An 18130-nucleotide genomic window follows, 5' to 3' on the forward strand; every position below is an offset into this window, starting at 1 on the left:
ATGTTCAATTTGTCACAATGAAATTGGGGGTCACCACCACATGAGGAACTGTATTAAAGGGTCGAGGCATGAGGAAGGTTGAGAACCACTGCTCTAGGGGCTCCACCCCAGGCTCCTAAATCCGAACCCCCGGGTGGGGCCCAGGAAGGTGCACAGGGAAGTTTGAGACCCGCTGGGCCCAGGGCAAGAACGGCGGGGTCAGCTCCTGACTGCGCGTGGGGATTTGTCCTACCAGCTTCCCAAACCTGAGCAGAAGGGTCCCGGCCGTCGTCAGGTTAGGGCTGGGCAGAGACAGACATTCCCAACGGGGAGGCGCAGAGCAGTGCTCTGTAAAGCCTGGGAAAAGCCCGTTTCTGGCTTGCAGCTCCCAGTCAACAGGCCTGCTGGTCTCAGGTCTTGATTGCCTATCACCCCCGCCCCCCCTCCCCCCCAAATAGCCTGCGTGCTGTGTCTTTCCAGCTGCGGTTGCAGCTCTCCAGCTGCGGCTGCCTCCACAACTTTCTTAACTTAGCAGCCGAGCATGTGGGCTCCAAGACGAGCGCCCGCCCGGTGGGAAAGGGCCCTCCCTGGTGGCCATCTTGAGCGGCTGAATAGGGTTGCCCCAAAGTCCTGTCTACCCAGAACTCAGGAAGTAACCTCACTTGGAAACGGGCTCTCTGCAGCTGCAATGAGGAAGGACTGAGATGAGATCACACGGGTGGACCCTACATGGAATAGCTGGTGTTCTTCTAAGAGGGGAGGACAGACAGACACAGGAGAAGGCCCCGTGAAGACAGAGGCAGGAAGTGGATGGAGGCGGCAACAAGCCAAGGGCACCAAAGATCCTGGGCGCCACCAGAGCTGGAAGAGGCGAGGAAGGATTCTCCCCGAGACCCTCCGTGTGGAGGGAGCACGGCCGCCACCTTGGTTTCAGACTTCAGAATCGCGACAGCACACGTTTCTGTTGCTCTGAGCAACCAGCTTGTGGCCATTTGTTACGGCAGCCCTAGAAGTGGACACGCCGTCACGGATGCGGACCGACCCGCTGGGCCCACCCTCCTCGCCCCGCTGCAGGCGAGAAGAAAGGACCCCACACAGAGGCGACTGTCCCGACAGGCATTTAATGTGGCCGGCCGCAGTCGCAGCGATTTCCTCCAGCCAACATCTCTCATTCTGCCTCGAACAGGCCTGTTTCCTACACAGGACGGGCCCTCTGTCCTCTGCTTGGGAGGCGACAATCCACGAAGCATTCAGCAGTGACGGGTCAACACTGGTCCTGGGGCAGAGGCAGGAGGGCGTCTCCGTGGTGGTCCCGGGCTCAGCCAGGGTCCGCCGGGCCCTTCTCTATAGCCTCATGCCGCTCCGGCGCCGCGAGTCCTTCCGGGCGATGGGGCTGAAGTTCATGATCTCCTTGTAGATGTGCTCTGAGAAAGGCAGGGTGGCTCAGGTGGGTGGGGGCTGAGGGAAGGAAGAGCCCATCCCCGGTCCCCGGTCCCCCGGTCCCCCGACCCGCAGACACAGCAGGGAGCAGTACGTCAGCCCAGGAAGGAGGAAATGCCCGCGGGAGGCAGTATCCGAGCTGAGGGCGGAGGCATGGTCTCCAGGGCCAGAGGGGCCAGCGGAGGCCAGACAGGAAAGCAGAGGCGAAGCACAGAGAGGCCGCGGCAGCGGGAGGGCCCGGGCCCCAGCGCTCACGCTTCCATTCGTCCACCGTTAGTTTCTCGTGCTCTAAGGAATCATCGAATTTCGGGGCCTCCGTCTCCTCCTCGGGGTCCCGGAAGGGTTCGAAGAAGGGGTGGGCGAGGGCCTGCGAGGCCGTCACGCGCTTGTCCACGTCCAGCTCCAGCATCTTCTCCAGCAGGTCTGCGGCTGCGGGGAGAGGAGCCTCGCACCCAGGCCTGGGGGGCCACGCCCCCCTGCACCCCTCCCGCCCCCCCCCCCACACACAGGTGCACAGGCCCAGCCCGACTCACCCTGGGGGCTGGCGCTGGGGAAGAGCTGGGAGAAGTCCTTCTTGGGGCTCTGCGGCAGGGACTGGATATAGGATTTGGCCTGAAGACAGAAGCATGAGTAACCCCCATGTCGGCCCCGGCGCCCAGGCCTGGGGGTAGAGCAGCGGCTAGAAAAGCCCAGCAGGGCTGCGGGCGCCGGGCAGTCCACAGCGGATGAAGGCAAAGCGCCTGCCCGGGCAGCGGAGCCCAGGGAAGCCCTCCTCCCAAAGGCCCGCCCCGCCCGCCCGCCCACTGCCACTCACCGCTTTGTCCTTCAGCTTCTGCACAAACTCTGGGCCTGGCACCCCGGTCACCTTCAGGATCTGGGTCAGCTGGTCCAGGTCTGGGCAGCAGGTTAAGGCTCAGCCTCACTCGCTATTGGCGGATCTGGAGCTGCCCTTCCCGCCGGCCCTCCAGCACCCCCACCCGGCCCTGCGGCGGCCACCCCGGCTCCAGGCGCCTCCCCGCCTCCTGCCTCCTCCTGCTTGGGGAGAGGAGGTTCATCCTCAGGACTCAGGTCTCTGGAAGGCTCCCCCGCACCCCACCGCCCGCCAGGCCAGGGTAAGGGCCCTCCCACAAGTGCTGCTGCCGTGCTGCTCTGGCCCTCATCCCACCGGGTCACCAGGCCCCTGTCGTCTCCCACCCTCTCACTCTGCGTTGGCGGGTAGACCGCCCCCTCTCATCAAGGCCTGCCCGGCACACGGCCTCCGCGAGTGTGTGGGGCCAACATGTGAAGTACGTCCTGAGTCCTGGTAGAGAGACGGGGCTGCCTTTCATGTTTCCCCACCTGCACTTTAAGACTGTTCTACAGTGAGCACGTGTCCCTTTCACACGAAGAAAAACAGACGTAAGGAAGAAAGTGCCTGTTGCAGGGATGGACCCCTGGATGGAGGCCGGCCTTCCCAGCAAAGGATACAATCCTTCCCCTTGAACAGCGTTTTCCCCGTCAGCATCTCCGCCATGATGCAGCCCACAGACCAGATGTCCACTGCAGGGAGGGAGGGAGCGTCACCGGAGGCAGCCAGCCAGCCCAGAGTCACCAAGATGGCCTCGGGGAGTCGCGAGAGGCCCCGGCCCCAGCCCCAGGCCCCCCGGCCCCAGGCCCCCGGCCCCAGGCCCCCGGCCGCGGACCACTGACCAGTCTGGTTGTAGTGCATCCAGCTGAGGATCACCTCCGGGGCCCGGTACCAGCGCGTCACCACGTAGCCAGTCATCTCGGCGTCTGCATGCCGCGCCAGCCCAAAATCCAAGATCTATGACTCGGGGGCACGGGGAAAGAGCTCGCTGAGGAGGGGAGCTCTTGGAGCAGCTTGGGGGGCTTCCGCGGGAGAGGGGCCCACCCCACCCCGGCCGCCCTGCCTGGGCCTCTCACCTTCAGCTCGCAGTCCTCGTTCACAGCGAGGTTGCCTGGCTTCAGGTCCTAGAGGAGAGGAGAGACCGAGCACCAGGCGAGAGGCGGATGGGAGCTGCTCCCGTCGCCAGGCCCTGCGAGCGGCCGCCCTGCAGGGTTCGGCCTCATGTGTACACTGAGGCCGGCGGCTCCGAGTGCTCCCCCAACACCAGCTCGGGCTGGCTTTGCTCGGGCATTTCCCCCGAAGGTCCCCAGAGCACAGCCACTCTGCTGCCTGGCCTCCTAGGCCAGGGCTGGGCCTGAAAATCCACATCCCACGTCCCCGAGGGAGGACCGTGCCCGGCCCCCGCCCCCCCCCGCCCCCCCCCCTCCCCCCGGCTGTGGAGAGTCCCTGGGGTGGGCGGAGCGTAGCGGACCCAGCACTCACCCTGTGGATGACCCCAGCCGAGTGGATGTACTGTGTGGGGGGGAGAGAGAGAAGGTGGGTCCCGTGCGCTGCTTCACACCAGGCTCCCCAGCTCGGAAACCGTCCCGCCCACAGGCCTGGCCTCCCGGCACCTCAGGTCCCGCCCCCTCTGCCACCCGCCAGCTCCCCCCCCACCTTTAGACCCTTAAGCATCTGATACACCAGGTACTGGATCTTGTCCTCACTGAACTCCATGCCCATGATCTTCTGCAGGTCCGTCTGCATGAAAGGCATCACCAGGTAGCTGCAAGGCATGAGGGCTTCTGTACATGCCCAGTCTCACCCGGCCCAGGTCTGAGCTCAGAGGGGGGTGGGGAGGGGCTGGGGCAAAACAGGGGCCTTCGCGATGCCCTCCAAGTGTGAGCAGAACCGCCCAACCGCGGCCAGCCAGACCCCCCCACCAACCCCCACCCCCCGCCGCACCCCCCCACCTCACGGGCCTCCTGGCTCCGTGCTGGCCGCTGGCTGCCCAGCTGGCAGAGCTCAGGGTGAGCGTCTCAGCTGGAGTGCGCTCAGGAAAACCAAAGGGAGCTGGGTTCCCTCTCTTCAAAGGTGCCCTCGCCTGGCCTCCTCCACGCCCCATAGAAGCCAGAGCTCTGCATTAGAAACATCTCCCAATATTCCCCTCTGCTTCTGTCCAAATCGTCTCTCGCCCAGAGGGTCACGCCTGGCTGCGATGGCTCTAGGAACAACCCAAAAGTCTCCCTGCCAAGGAGGGAACAAGAAAACAATTCGCAGGAGGCGGAAGGAGGAAGGAGGAGGTGGCTAGGCCACTGCGCCCTTTAAGGAATTGCAAAACAGACCGAGGTCAGCAAAATAACTGTTACTCACACAGTAACAGCAAAGCCCAGAACAGAAAATGATACAGATCGAAAAAGGAACATTGGGGAGGGGAAGCCCACAAGATGTGGTGGAGGCCACCTGGTGAACCTGTGACTTTCTGCAGCTCCTGCCCGACCACACCCTCCCTCCTGCTGGCCTGCTCCTCACCCGCCCCTCCCGCCTTTGTCCTTCACTTCTATGGAGACCCTGTTCTTTCTTCTTGGCCCACAAACTCGCTGAAGTCTCACTGTGCTGGAACTCCCTTCCCTTGACCTTGTTTCTTAAGTAACTGCCCCTTCTCTCTCTTTCTCTCCCAGCAAACTTCTAGAAAGAGGGGTCCATGCCTCTTGACCCCTCTGCCTTCAATCCCAGGCCTCCAACAAGCTGCTGTCTGCTCTCCCTGCACCACGGAAGCTGCTCTGATCAAGGTCATAATATGCACCCCTCCCCCCCCCCCCCCCCCCGCTCCCTCCCTTCCTATTTGACCTCTTGCAAAGTCTGACTCCCCCTCAAGATTCTCTGCCGGGAGGGCGGGGGGGAGATGCTCTGCCGACCTGCCCCCCCGCCCCCCCCCCCCCCATCAGGTGCTCTCAGCGCGTCCTCTTGGGCCTCAGTGATGCTACCGCCATCAACAGCGTCGTGCAGGCTCCGCACTGCCTGGCCTGGCCTCGGCTCTCACCCCTGGGTGATTATTCCAACACGGATCCACGCTCCCAGCCCAGATGTATTTGCAGCTTCTGAGTAAACACTTGAATGTGCACAGGCTCTTCGAGAGTAAAGTGTCCCAGATGGAGTTCAGTATCTTTCTCCCACGATCTGTTCTTCCTCCCCCTTGTATGCCAAGCGGGAATGTGGCACGCCCTGACCTACGCCACCCTCCCAGCCACTGCATCCCAAGGGGCTCAGGTCTGCTCTCGGCATCCATCACCTCTACTCTATGTAGATCAAGGTCTGGGTCTTGAACTCTCCCCTCCAGCTCCCACCTCCCAGAGCTGGTCCCTGTCCCTTTCTCACTGCCACCAGAGTATATCCCCCCCAAATCCGGTCTCACTTCCCTGCTCAAAACCTCCATGGTCTTGAAGATGTCTGTGGGGTTAAGAAAACAGGACAGATGCACGCAAAAAAGAAAGAAGGAAGGAAGGATTAAAGGAAGGAAGGGAGAGAGGGAGGAGGGAGGAAGAAAGAAAAAGGAAAGAATTAGATCACATTCTTACACCATATACAAGAATAACTCAAAATGATTAAAAACTTAAATGTAAGACCTGAAACCATAAAACTCTTAGAAGAAAACATAAGCAGTAATGCTCTGACACTGCTCTTAGTAGTATTTGAAATATATATCTCAGGCTTATATACTGGCATACAAGCGGGGGGGGGGGGGGCAAGAACAGATCGTGGGAGAAAGATACTGAACTCCGTCTGGGACACTTTACTCTCGAAGAGCCTATGCACATTCAAGTGTTTACTCAGAAGCTGCAAATACATCTGGGCTACCCGGGAAGGGAAACAAACAAACAAAAATGAGACTACAGCAAACTAAAAAGTTTTGCACAGCAAAGGAAACCAACAAAACTGAAAGACAGCCTACTGAATAGGAAAAGATATTCGCCAACGATACATGCAATATGGGGTTAATATCTAAAATAGATAAAGAATTCATATAATTTAACACCATAAAACAAACAATCCAATTAGAAAATGGGCAGAGGACTTGAATAGACACTTCTCCAAAGAGGACCTACAAATGGCCAAGAGACATATGAAAAGATGCTCTATGTCACTAACCATCAGAGAGATGCCAATTAAAACCACAGTGAGATACGCCTCACACCTGTCAGAATGGCTCCCACCAATCAATCAACAAACAGCACGTGTCGTGAGGATGCGGGAAATAGGAGCCTCATGCACTGGGGGAGGGGAGTACTGCAAACTGGTGCAGCCGCTACGGAAAGCAGTGTGGAGGTGCCTCAAAAAAACTAAAACTAGAACTACCTTATGACCCAGCAAGTCCACTTCTGGGTTTTTATCCCAAGAAATCCAAAACATGAATTCAAAAAGATACATGCACCCCTCTGCTCATTGCAGCACTGTTTACAACAGCCAAGATGTGGAAACAGCCTAAGTGCCCATCAACAGAGGACTGGGGGGAGAGGCTGCGGTGCATGTATACAGTGGAACATTACTCTGCCACAAAAGAGAATGAAACCTTACCATTTGCGATAACATGATGGACTAGAGAGTATTATGCTAAATGAAATAAGTCAAACAGAGAAAGGCAAGTACCATATGACTTCACTAAATAACAGCAACAGAAAACCAGAAAGACTCACAGATACAGAGAACAGACTGATGGCTGCCAGAGGGGTGGGGGGCTGGGGGAGAAAGGTGAAGGGAGTAAAAAGTACAAATTGGTAGTTACAAAATAGTTATGGGGATGTAGAGTACAGTATAGGAAATACAGTCGATAATATTGCAATAACTATGTTTGGTGCCAGATGGGTACTGGAAATATCAGGGGGGGGGGTGCACTTTGTGAAGTTTATGATTAGCTAACCACTATGCTGTCCACCTGAAATTAATACAAAATCATACTGCATGTAAATTATAATTGCAAAATAAAATTTAAAAAGATAAAATGTTACCTCCTTAAAAAAAAAAAAAAACACCTACTCCATTCAAAATTACTGCATTACACTCACAACAAAAGCATGCTAACAAAGAGGTCTTCAGAGCATTCGAAATAGGACTGAAAAAACACACAAAACAACCTTCTCAAAGGTTTCTAAAGTTTAGACCAGCCACTGCACTAGCCAAGCCATGCGTTTAGCAACGAAATGTTTTGGTTCTAACTGTCAACCCCCGTTAGCCAAGGCAGCCCAGGCTTCCTGATCCTTGCTTCATGCTAGAAGGAGCCTCAAGGGCCGGACCCATATCTGGGGCCCCAGGGAATGCCCGGGGGAGCTGGTGCCAGCCCTGTGAGGACTGGCAATGGTGTCCTGGTGGTGTTAAAGCTGAGGAACAAGCAAAGCAGCTGGCAGACAGCTCCGAGCCAAGCGGGCACCCCACAAAGCCCCTCCCACCTCTTCCTGCCCGCCTTTCCCTCCGCCCTTGGCTGGAAGGATCTCTGCAGAGAGAACCACACTCCACTGCGAGGCACAGGGAATGCCAGGCAGGAAGGCCCCTCCCGGGAAGAGGATCTGAAGCCCCCAGGCCCCCAACGGGCTCCGCAGTGGGACTAAGGACTGCAGTTCCCTGGGACCCAGCGCGGCCACTCACAAGTCATGGAAGCTGCGCAGGGAGGAGGCTGGCGTGAAGACATCCAGGAGCCCGATGACCTGGGGGAAGGTGGCCAGTGAGGACCGGGCGGCCTGAGCCCTCTCACCACACCCGCCTGCCCCGGGGCGCCAGGCAGGGACCATCCACCCCTTCCTCACACACCACCTCCAGCAGGAGGCAGTGCCCCTGTCCTTGGAAGCAGTTAAGGGGTGGAGGCGGAAGAGGAAGCCCCTTAATGGGGGTGAGGGGGTGGGGGGTGGGGGGCAGTGATGGAGAGTCAGGCTGGAGACGGAGAGGTGGATACTCCTTGCTCACTGCCCCCACGGGTGATGTTCAGGGCGGGCAGCACAAAACCACCCTCCCGGCCAGCAGGGACCCACGCATGGCGGAGGGAATCCAGGAAGGAACAGGGAAGGGCCTGCCAGCCAGCAGGCTTCCTGCCCTTGACCTTGGGTCTCCTGACACTTCGATTCTTGCCTCCAAAGGGCTGGTTCAGCGCCAAGGGCAAGATCAGCCTGGCTGGAGGCCTCGGGGAAGAGGAAGGGGCCGGAGCTGTTATTTTAATGTCTGCGTTCCAATCCAGGTGTCCAGAGCAAAGCCTGGCGGCCCACCCAAGGCTGGGCCACTCGTTTCCTAGCTGCTTCTACCAGACAGGGCAGCCTAATGCACTGAGGCCCGGAGCCAGGCTGCCCGCATTCAATCCCAGCTCTGCCACCCACTGACCATACATACCACCCGTGGATCTCTCGTGCCTCGGTTTCCCCATCTGTACATGGGAGTTAACAGTACTTATCTCACGTGATACTGTGAGCATTAAGAGAGTTGGCTTATGCAACGCTCTTAGAACGGTGCCTGGCACATACGTGCTCAATACTGTATGCACTGTTGTTGTGAGGGTCACATACGCAAACATTTGCCTGGGCCCTGCCCCCCACCCCCCTCCTTGGATCGGGACCACGTTACAAAGTTCCTCTGTGCCCATGTCCTCCCCACCGGGCGGCAGGTCTGCACCTCAAAGGGTGGCTCGGTTCCACTGCCACACCCCCTTATACCCTCCTGGGAAGTAGGCCGGGCAGGTCCTGCACCCCATGTCCACAATGAGGCGAGTGGCCAGGATCAGAGCGGCAGGAGGAGGTCCCCCTCCCGGGGCCCTGGCCTGAGCGCTGGGCGGCCTGGGCAGGCCCCCTCCCGGTGGGCTGCGCGCGCGCACACACACACACACACACACACACACACACACACCCCCGCACCCGCCGGCCTACGTTCTCATGCTGCATGTGCTTCAGCAGCAGCAGCTCCCGATAGGCCCGCTTGGCGAAGATCTCTGACTGGAAGGGCCGGCTCAGCTTCTTGATGGCCACCTTCTCCCCTGACCGCTTGTCGATGGCGGAGCTGCGGGGCACAGACAGGTCAGCAGGCAGCGCCTCTCCGCTGGGCCGCGCCGCTCCGATCCTGGGTGGCATCTCCCAGGCCACCCTCGCCCGCCCCCCGCAGGCCCGCTTGGGAGACACGGATGCCCTGGCCGGAGGGTGCGGGGGCCGGAGGGGACGCCCAGACACCAGAGGTCAGAGCAGGACCCACACAGTTCCCACCAGCGGACCTGGGGCCGCGGGGGTCTCCCCACCACTTGGCGAGTCACTTCTTCTGCGGGTCTCGGTGCTCCCGTTCGCAACCATGGGGTTCACCCGGAAGAACTCCGGGGTCCCTAATACCTTCAAGTCCTGGGGAACCAGACTCGGTCCTAGTTCACCCCACAGAGCTCCACAAGCCAGGAGCGAGAGATGGCGCCGGGTGCCCCGGGCCTGGAGGCCGGGTGGTGGGCGCGCGTCCCGGGAGCGCAGAGGGGAGGGGACACCGAGGCGGGTCCGGGAGCGCAGAGAGGTGCCTCGGCGCGGCCGGGCCGGTCGGGAGGCTCCCCGAGTCCGGGGCGAGCGCCGGTCGTCGGCCCGCCCCGACGTCCCCTGCCCCCCGCCCTCCGCGTCCCCCGCGCCCCGCGCCCCCCGCGCCCCCCAGCGGCGCGCGGCCGGGCTCACCACACGGCGCCATACGCCCCGCTGCCGACGTGCGCCGGCGCCAGGTAGGTCTTGGGCAGCTCCCAGGCGGTCTTGTTGACGTCCTGCTTGTAGAAGCCCTTTTTCCGGGTGAGGCTCATCCCGCGCACCCAACGCACCCAGCTCGGCGGCCCCAGCGTGGCGGTTGCGTTCTCGCCCGCGGGGCTCCCGGCACCGGCCCGTGTCCCGGTCCCGGCCGCGCCCACCTGCGCCGCCCGCTCCTCCCCCGCGCGAGGCGGGGCCGGCCCGGGGCGCGTCCCACCTGCCGGCGCCCAGGTGCCCGCCGTCGCGCCCGGGCCTGCCCGCGGCCCACAGCCGCCCAGCGGGGGGCAGGCGCCGGCCCTGCAGGACGGGGTGCTTCCGGCGGTGCCAGCGCAGGGCTGGCCTCCTGGACCAGGGGTCCCGCGTCGCACCCCGGCGGGAAGACCGGGCCCCGCAGCTCTCTGCAGCCCGGACTCTGCGGGAAGATCTCCCGGTGACATTGAAGACAGTTTTGGAAAAACAAAACCAAACCCCAGAATCTTGTGATGATGGAATGTTTCAAACAGACAAAAATAGGCTAAATAGCCCAGTGCTTCTCACACTGGACTGTGAATACGAATCCCCTGGGAATTTTACTTAATAAAAGACAGTTTCTGGCTCAGGCGGTCTGGGGCGGAGCCAAGATTCTGCATTTATTTCTAACTGGCTCCAGGCTCAGAGGGTCTCTGGGCCACACCGATGGTGAGGGTCCATGACCCAAATCCTCAGCTGCAACAACTACATCAACTCTTTGTCACTTTCATTCCATCTACATCCCTCCTCCCTCATTATTTTGAAACAAAATCAGGTGTCATCATTTCAGCCATAAATATTTTTGTATCTCTAAAAGATAAGGATTATTTTAAAAGCATACCACAAGATCATTTTTACACCTAAAATGAATAACAGAAATTCTGTGATCAGCAGCTATCCAGTCCAGGTTGAAATGTTGTTTTGAACAGTTTTTGCGAGCCTCCTAATGGCCCAGGGCCTCCGCCACCTGTGTCTGGTGGCTTGTGCAGCATGGAGAGAATTCTGTGCTCAAATTAAATCACAGAGGCCCACCCAGCCGGCGGGGCTCAGTGGTTGAACATCAACCTATGAACCAGGAGGTCACAGATCCATTCCCTGTCAGGGCACGTGCCTGGGTTTCAGGCTTGATCCCCAGTATGGGGCATGCAGGAAGCAGCCGATTAGTGATTCTCTCTCATCACTGATGTTTCTACCTCTCTCTCCCTCCCACTCCCTTCCTCTCTTAAATAAATAAAAGTATATTTAAAAAAGAATCACAGGGCCTCCCAGGAACAGGGGACGGGGCGGAGAATGGCTATAAGAAGTCTGGATGCCCAGCCTGACTTGTCCAAACCCTGGCCGGCCTGGAAATGGGGCTGAGGAAGGAAGGGGTGGGGACCACTTTGTCAAATAGAGAGAAGGTGGCTTGAGGGAGGAAAGGGACCTGCCCTTGGCCTTCAGTAAGCCGGGGCCTCCCTAAGGAGGCCTCACACACACCTGGTGCCACAGCCGCGCCCACGAAGTCCCACAGCACCGCAGTCCAGAAGACCATTGTGGGGGAGGGGCGCTGGGATCCCACAGAAATACCCAACAGGCGGTGCAGGCAGGGAATCAGTCTTGTTTATATCTGGCACATAGTAGGATATACAAAAAAACATGGAGAATGAATGGAAGAGTCAGCCCATTAGAAGTTAAAAAATATTTATTTAATGAACACTAGTGTTAGCCATTTGCCAGTCATCATCCTAAGTGTTTTACATACACAACTCCCTCAATCCTGGTGAGAGGCCTGTGAGTCAGTACTATTGTTATCCTCATTTTACAGGTGAGGAACCTGATGCACAGAGAGGTTAAGTAACTTGCTGAAGGTCACACAGCTGGTTGACTAAGCTGGCACACCCCAGCTTTAGCATCCAGGCTCTGGGCCCCGGGGCTGCGCTGTGCCCCTGGGCTGAGAGGCCTTGCCCCGCGAAGGAAGTGGCCGGTGTCTGAAGTCACCTGCCCTCGCACATCATGAGGACATCTCTGCTGCTCAGACAGGCATGTCTCCCTCAGCACGTGCTGTCCTGGTGTCTGACATTCCCCACCCCCTCCCTGTCCCGCCCCTGACTCTGGCCCTGAGACCCTGTGGGAGGAAAAGGGAAGGCGCTGGGTGCCTGGGAGGACGGGAGAGGCTCAGGCCTTTGGGGTGGAAGGAACCCCAATTCTCAGGTTGGAACAGACAGGCGCAGACAGGAGAGAACTGTCCTGGGCTGAGGATCCAGGTCTCCAGGGTGGGGACGAGCCTGAGCCTTGCTGCTGGGTCTTGCAAACCTGAGTGGCAGAGGCCACCCCAGAAGGTGAGGAATACCAGGGAAGTGCTCATTGCCCAAGTGGGTGCAATCCTGCGAGGGCACAGCGGCCACTGGGCTGCGGCTGGAGCCTCTTGGGCAATGGCCAGGAAGTGACTCAGGCGCAGGCGCTGACACTGACCCCCACCTCGGCCTCCGCTGGGCGGCCGTTCACTCAGCAGCCAGAGCCTTGGAGAGAGGGATCCAGTCCGGCGTTACCCTCCCCGCCCCCCCCGCGCCCCCCCCCCCCCCCCGCAGCCCCGGGACTCCCCTTCCGCAGCCTCTGGGCCTCTTTTTCCTCTGAGCTCTGACCCTCTGCTCTGCCTTCCCAGTCATCGGCCCAGTTTGCAGTGTTGGTTTCTGCCCGGCTGATGGGGAGGTCAGGGGGTAGGAAACCAGCTTGGGAGTGAGACCTGCACTCCATCCGGGCTCTGTCCTGCCAGCTGGGCGATGGGCAAAGCTCCTTCCCCTCCGAGTCCAGCCCCCCCCCCCCCCCTTGTAAAATGGAAATGAGAGCAAAGCATGGCAAGCATGTCTAACGCGTCCTGGGGACGAATCACTCCAGGTGCAGTGTGGCCGCCACCCACTGAGGCGGGGACACCGTGCCTCCTGCCAAAGGTCACCAGAGACGCACCTGGTGAACAAGCTGGGCGTGACTCCGCGGGCAGCGGGCCCCAGGGCTGAGAAAGACGGGCTGGTGCTGCAGGGCTGTCCCAGGGACTGTGAGCCTCGGGAGTGCAGGGACAAGGCTGGGGGATTGGTGACTGGCTTCTTAGAACCTGCCTGTCCCCGTTCTGACCCCCCAGATCCATCTTGTCTCAAACACTCCAGCCCTCTCTGTCCCAAATGGCAGGGCCAGCAACTCAAATCCTCACCGGGATTGGCCACGAGACCTGTACAAACAGAAGTCATGACGCCTGGGGCCCCTCGGGAAGGACACAGCATGGGAGCCCACAGCTCTGGCCCCAACTCAGGTTCCCATGCTCCTCTGCACCTTTCCAAACCCCACACGACAATCAAAATCTCCGGGAGGTGGGAGCAGCAAGGACAGCCTTGCACGTGGGGGCCGCTCATGGCTTGTTAAGTCAGCTAACCTTTTCCATTGATTTTTAGAGAGAGTGGAAGGAAGAGGGAGGGGCACAGAGGGAAACATCGATGTGAGAGAGGCACAGCCATTGGTTGCCTCCTGTATGCACCCTGATCAGGGCCGGGGAACCTGCAACCAAGGTACGTGCCCTAGACCGGAATCGAACCCAGGACCCTTCAGTCTGTGGGCCGATGCTCTAACCCAGGGGTGGGCAAACTTTTTGACTCGAGAGCCACAATGGGTTCTTAAACTGGACCGGAGGGCCGGAACAAAAGCATGGATGGAGTGTTTGTGTGAACTAATATAAATTCAAAGTAAACATCATTACATAAAAGGGTACGGTCTTTTTTTTTTTTTTTTTTTTTTTTTTAGTTTTATTCATTTCAAACGGGCCGGATCCGGCCCGCGGGCTGTAGTTTGCCCACGGCTGCTCTATCCACTGAGCCAAACCAGCTAGGCTCAGATTCCTCATCTGTAAAACAGGCGTAGGTAATTATTCCCACCGCACAGGGTCATCATGAGGACTGAGAGCGATGACTCAAGAGGTGTCCCATTCATGCCGGGCACATAGTAGGTGCTCGCTGGGCGCTCCTCCCCCGTGTTGTCCAGCGTTGCCTCCCCAGCCCAGGTGTGTGTCAGGGAAGGTTTCTGAAGAGGCGACTTTTGAGCAACACCTGTGTGGGCCAAGCAGTGAGCCCTCGGATCTCTGGGGAGGACCAGGTGTATTTCCTCCAAACTTCTCCACATCTGATCCAGCCTCCTCCCTCTCCCCCCTCCGCACCCCCAGCAGTCTCTGGTCAGTCCCTACTGGGACCCGCTCAGACACTGGGGCAGCTTGCTGGCCTCGGGCTGACGGAGCCATCCCTCCCCAGCACCTCTGCCCTTCCAGGGGACTGGGGCCGACTCAGCGCCTGAGCAGCACATCCATCGGGCCTCTTCCCACAGGCCCCTGAACTGCAGGAGCTCTCTCTCAGCCTCCCAGCCCCTCCCTCCGACCTGCCTGCTCCCTGCCCTCGGCGTTAGCACCCCCTGGTGGAGGACAGGGGTAGGGACAGCTCTGCCCCCGTGGCCCCCACCGCTGCCTGGCTGGGGCCCCTGAAGGTAGACTTTTCCCCTTCACAGGTACACCGCCCTGGCCCTCACTCCCCACCCCGCCACTGCACCCCGAGACCCACATCCCTTCACCCAGCCTGCAGGGCTGGCCTCGGTCCAACCCTGTGAAGATGCGGCCGGGGGTCCTTCTGTGGGACCCTCTCTGCTCCTGTGACCTCTGCGTTGTCCTGTGTGGTATTCTGCGCGGCTTCATTCCCTTCGCATTGTCCCTGCGCGGTGGCATCTCCCCTGGGACGATGCCTCGGTGAGGGCTGAGAGTGAGGTGAGGGCAGCTGCTTCGCCACGGCTGGGCCCCACCCCGTGCTGGCCCCACCCCGTGCTGGCCCCTCCGAGCTGCTCAGGAAAGCTTAGCGAATGGGTGAATCAAAGAGTTTTTATTTTTTTATTTTTTAGCGGAAGCAAAGTTTACTGAGAGAAGCCAGTCCTGGGAAGGGTGCAGCTGGGGTCCCGGGAGAGGCCAAAGCAGGCCAGTGTCCAGAGCTGCAGCCGGTGCCGTTCAGCACCCGAGCTCAGTCCAGTCCATCCGTCCATGTGTGGAGTCCCACATGGCCATTAGCCACCTGGGCCAGGAACCCAGGCGCCAGGGACAGAAGGAAAAACGAATCAAAGATTTTGCTGTTTCTTGTGGGTATAAGGTGGGGGTGGGAGGGGTGTGGTTTGAAGACCTAGTCCTAGATGGTGGGCTGAGGAGCAGCAGGGACGAAGCTTAGCATCAGGTCCCGGGGCCTGTCGCGGCCGTGCGGTCTCTGTTTGGCTGGACTGAAGGGTTTCGGTTCTTCTCCGCTCTGCCCTGGCTCCTGGAGGCCCGGCCTGGGAGCCGTCTGCCTGTGTGGCTTCCACAACCTGGCACGAAGCCAGCCTGTGTGTGGCGGGAGAGGTTTTTGAACCAGGGGGCACGACCCAAATTTGGGGACTTCTTCTGTCACCAAGAATTGGCACCAAACTTCTTTCCAAAGCTGGCCCTTCCCTGCCTATGGCCCTCACTGTCCCCACTGAGGTTCTGGATAAGCCAGACCCCCTCCCCTTTGGATCCGCCCTTCCTTCCTGCGCTTTAAAGTTCAGCTCCAAACTCACTTCTTTGAGGACGAGCCATGGAGTGAATGCCAGACCTGTTCACCTCAGGACCCCGGTACTACCCTCCTGACCCCATGACTCTGGGTGATGTCCACGCTCTTTGGGTGAACTTGAGCTCCTGTGAGCCAGTGGAGGGTAGCCAAGGACTGGGAGGCAGAGCTGAGCTTGACTCTTGTGCCAACACCTCCAGCTGTGTGACCTTGAGCAGGTGCATGCATGTCTCTGAGCTTCCTGGTCAGTAACATGGGAGCTCATTGCTCAGTGGAGGAGGATGTGATGAGACTGGATTGACGAGGCCACAGACACTGTGTGTGGTGCGCCCTCCCATCCTTCAGGACAGCTCAGATGTCACTGCCTCTGAGTGTCCTCCTTGACTCCATCCCAGGCCCCGGCTGCCTGCCTTACCTGGCCTCATTTCCCTTAAAGCCTTATCTCTCCCTGTTTGCCTGTTTATCATCTGTCTCTACCGTCTACTTAGAAGGCCAGGTCTATGAGGGTAGAGGTTTTCTATACTACTTACTAGTGGCCCGGTGCACAAAATTCGTGCACTGCGGGGGGGTGGGGGTGTCCCTCAGCCCGGCCTGCACCGCTCCAATCTGGGACCCCTCGGGGGATATCTGACTGCTGGTTTAGGCCCAATCCCAGGCCTCTTGAAATCCAGGACTGCTGGCTCCTAATCGCTCAACTGCCTGCCTGCCTGATCGCCCCTAACCACTTTGCCTGCTGGCCTGCTTGCCCCCAACTACCCCTTTTACCAGCCTCATTGCCCCCAACTGCCCTGCCGGCCTGATCACCCCTAACCGCCTCTGCCTCGGCCCCACCACCATGACTTTGTCCGGAAGGATGTCCAGAAGGTCTCCCGGTCTAATTAGCATATTACCCTTTTATTAGTATAGATGTCCATCGCTGAAACCCAAACGCAGCATCTAGTGACTGACTGAATGGCAGGTACGAAGTGGGGGCTTTATAAGCGGAAGCTACTCTTATTACTGTGCATAGGCTGCCCAAGCTCACCTTCATGCCTGGAGCAGTCCCAGCTGTGCCTGCCAAACTGCAGGAACGGGTCACTGGGTCGGCCTGCTCCTCCCCTTCTATGTAAACAGTCAGCACCAGGACTCAGGGATCGTCCTGTCACAGAGACCCAGACCAGACTCGCAGGACTGCCTGCCACGGCCGAGGCGTGGGCTGCGACTCCAGCTCTGCCCGCAGGTACGGCCCTGCCTCCCTTCTATTTCACACAGTTAACAAGTGCTGACAGAGTGCGCATTACCGGCCCAGATCGCCCCAAGCGCTTTATGTACATGGAACTCTTTTAACCCTCTGCAGAACCCTATGAGATGCGTCAATAATGTCCTCTACTTCACCATGGCAGACACGAGGCAGAGAGGCCAAGTGACATGCCCAGGGTCACACAGCTGGTAAACAGCAGAGCCAGGACGCGAGCCCAGGCTGTCCGTCTGCAGTCAGTGCTGTAACCGCTGCGCCCCGCCCCACGGGCAGTGCCGCAGCGAGGCCCTTAGGAAACGGAACGTCCTCCGGAGGGCGCCTCACACTCATCTTCCTCCCGGTCCCACTTGGCCTCCCTGACAAGGATCTCCCTTCCTGCCCTTCTCCAAATCTAGTAACTGCATCTCCCCTGCTTCCGGACGGAAAAGGACGGTGGTGTGCTGGGCTGGCCGTGGGGGATGGGGAGTCCTGAAGCACCGTGTTTGTCAGTTTCTGCTGCAGAAAAGCCCCTCCATGGCCAAGTTCAAGGGACGGACCTGATGTCACTGAGCACGGAGTTGAGAAGAAAATCCGTTCTCAAGAGCCACAGTGCAGGGGCTCCCGCACACCTGCCAACAGGGGTGAATAAGGGATTACTCAGGTACAAACCGCCCCCGGATCCTCTGGGCCGGGACTGTGCTCCTCCCACCTCCCACTCCCTTCCTCTTCCTCACCCCGGGGGAATCTGGCTTCGGCCCCTGGAGGGTGGACAGCTGTGACAGGCGCCCTGCTGGGATGACGCCCAGCTCAGAGCAGCCTTTCCTCCCGACACCGGTCACCCCCGCCCCTGGCTGCCTGCAGGGCAGTTTCAACTCCTCGGCCTGTGGACAGGGCTTGCCCCGTCGGCCCCCTGCCTTTCTTGCTCATCAGATCCTCCACGGAATCTCTGCACGAACAACCTCCATTCTAGCCACCTCACACACTTGCCTCACCCACCCCTGTCACCACACCTGTGCTGAGCTGCCGCCCGCCTAGAATGCCATTCCTCTGCTTTGCCACGGATGGGGGGACCCTTGGGCCTCCAGACCTGGCTCTGCCAGGCCACTCCTACCCACGTGCCCCCCAAAAACCCCCTCCCAGTCCCCCACTCCAGCAGGTCCTTAGACTCGAATTGCCAGTTACCTTTCAAACAAAACTAAACTAAGTTTCTTGAGGGCCTGAGTGGCTCATCTCTCTGTCCCCTGTACCTACTTAGCAATGTATTGCAAAGCCTTAATCAACTCGACCTGCTTCTGTGAGCACTTGTTGAGACATTGAGGACGCATGGGCGAACGTCACCGTCCCTGTCCCC

At 59.3% G+C, this 18130-nt stretch overlaps 1 protein-coding gene across 1 annotated transcript; it reads right to left on the reverse strand.

Annotated features, from left to right (window-relative positions):
- Positions 1-1081: 1081 nt before the first annotated feature.
- On the reverse strand, positions 1082-10155 carry MAPK13 (mitogen-activated protein kinase 13). Its single transcript, XM_059701863.1, has 12 exons — positions 9919-10155; positions 9148-9277; positions 7886-7944; positions 3923-4031; positions 3749-3778; positions 3343-3390; positions 3109-3223; positions 2887-2958; positions 2234-2313; positions 1953-2031; positions 1675-1848; positions 1082-1403 (listed from the first exon to the last, which is right to left on the reverse strand). Exons 1-12 carry the CDS (start codon positions 10035-10037, stop codon positions 1324-1326), a joined length of 1095 nt encoding a protein of 364 aa, XP_059557846.1. The 5' UTR covers positions 10038-10155; the 3' UTR covers positions 1082-1323.
- Between the last annotated feature and the right edge of the window lie 7975 nt (positions 10156-18130).

This window comes from Myotis daubentonii, chromosome 6 (genome assembly GCF_963259705.1).
Source record: "Myotis daubentonii chromosome 6, mMyoDau2.1, whole genome shotgun sequence".
Classification (NCBI taxonomy): domain Eukaryota; kingdom Metazoa; phylum Chordata; class Mammalia; order Chiroptera; family Vespertilionidae; genus Myotis; species Myotis daubentonii.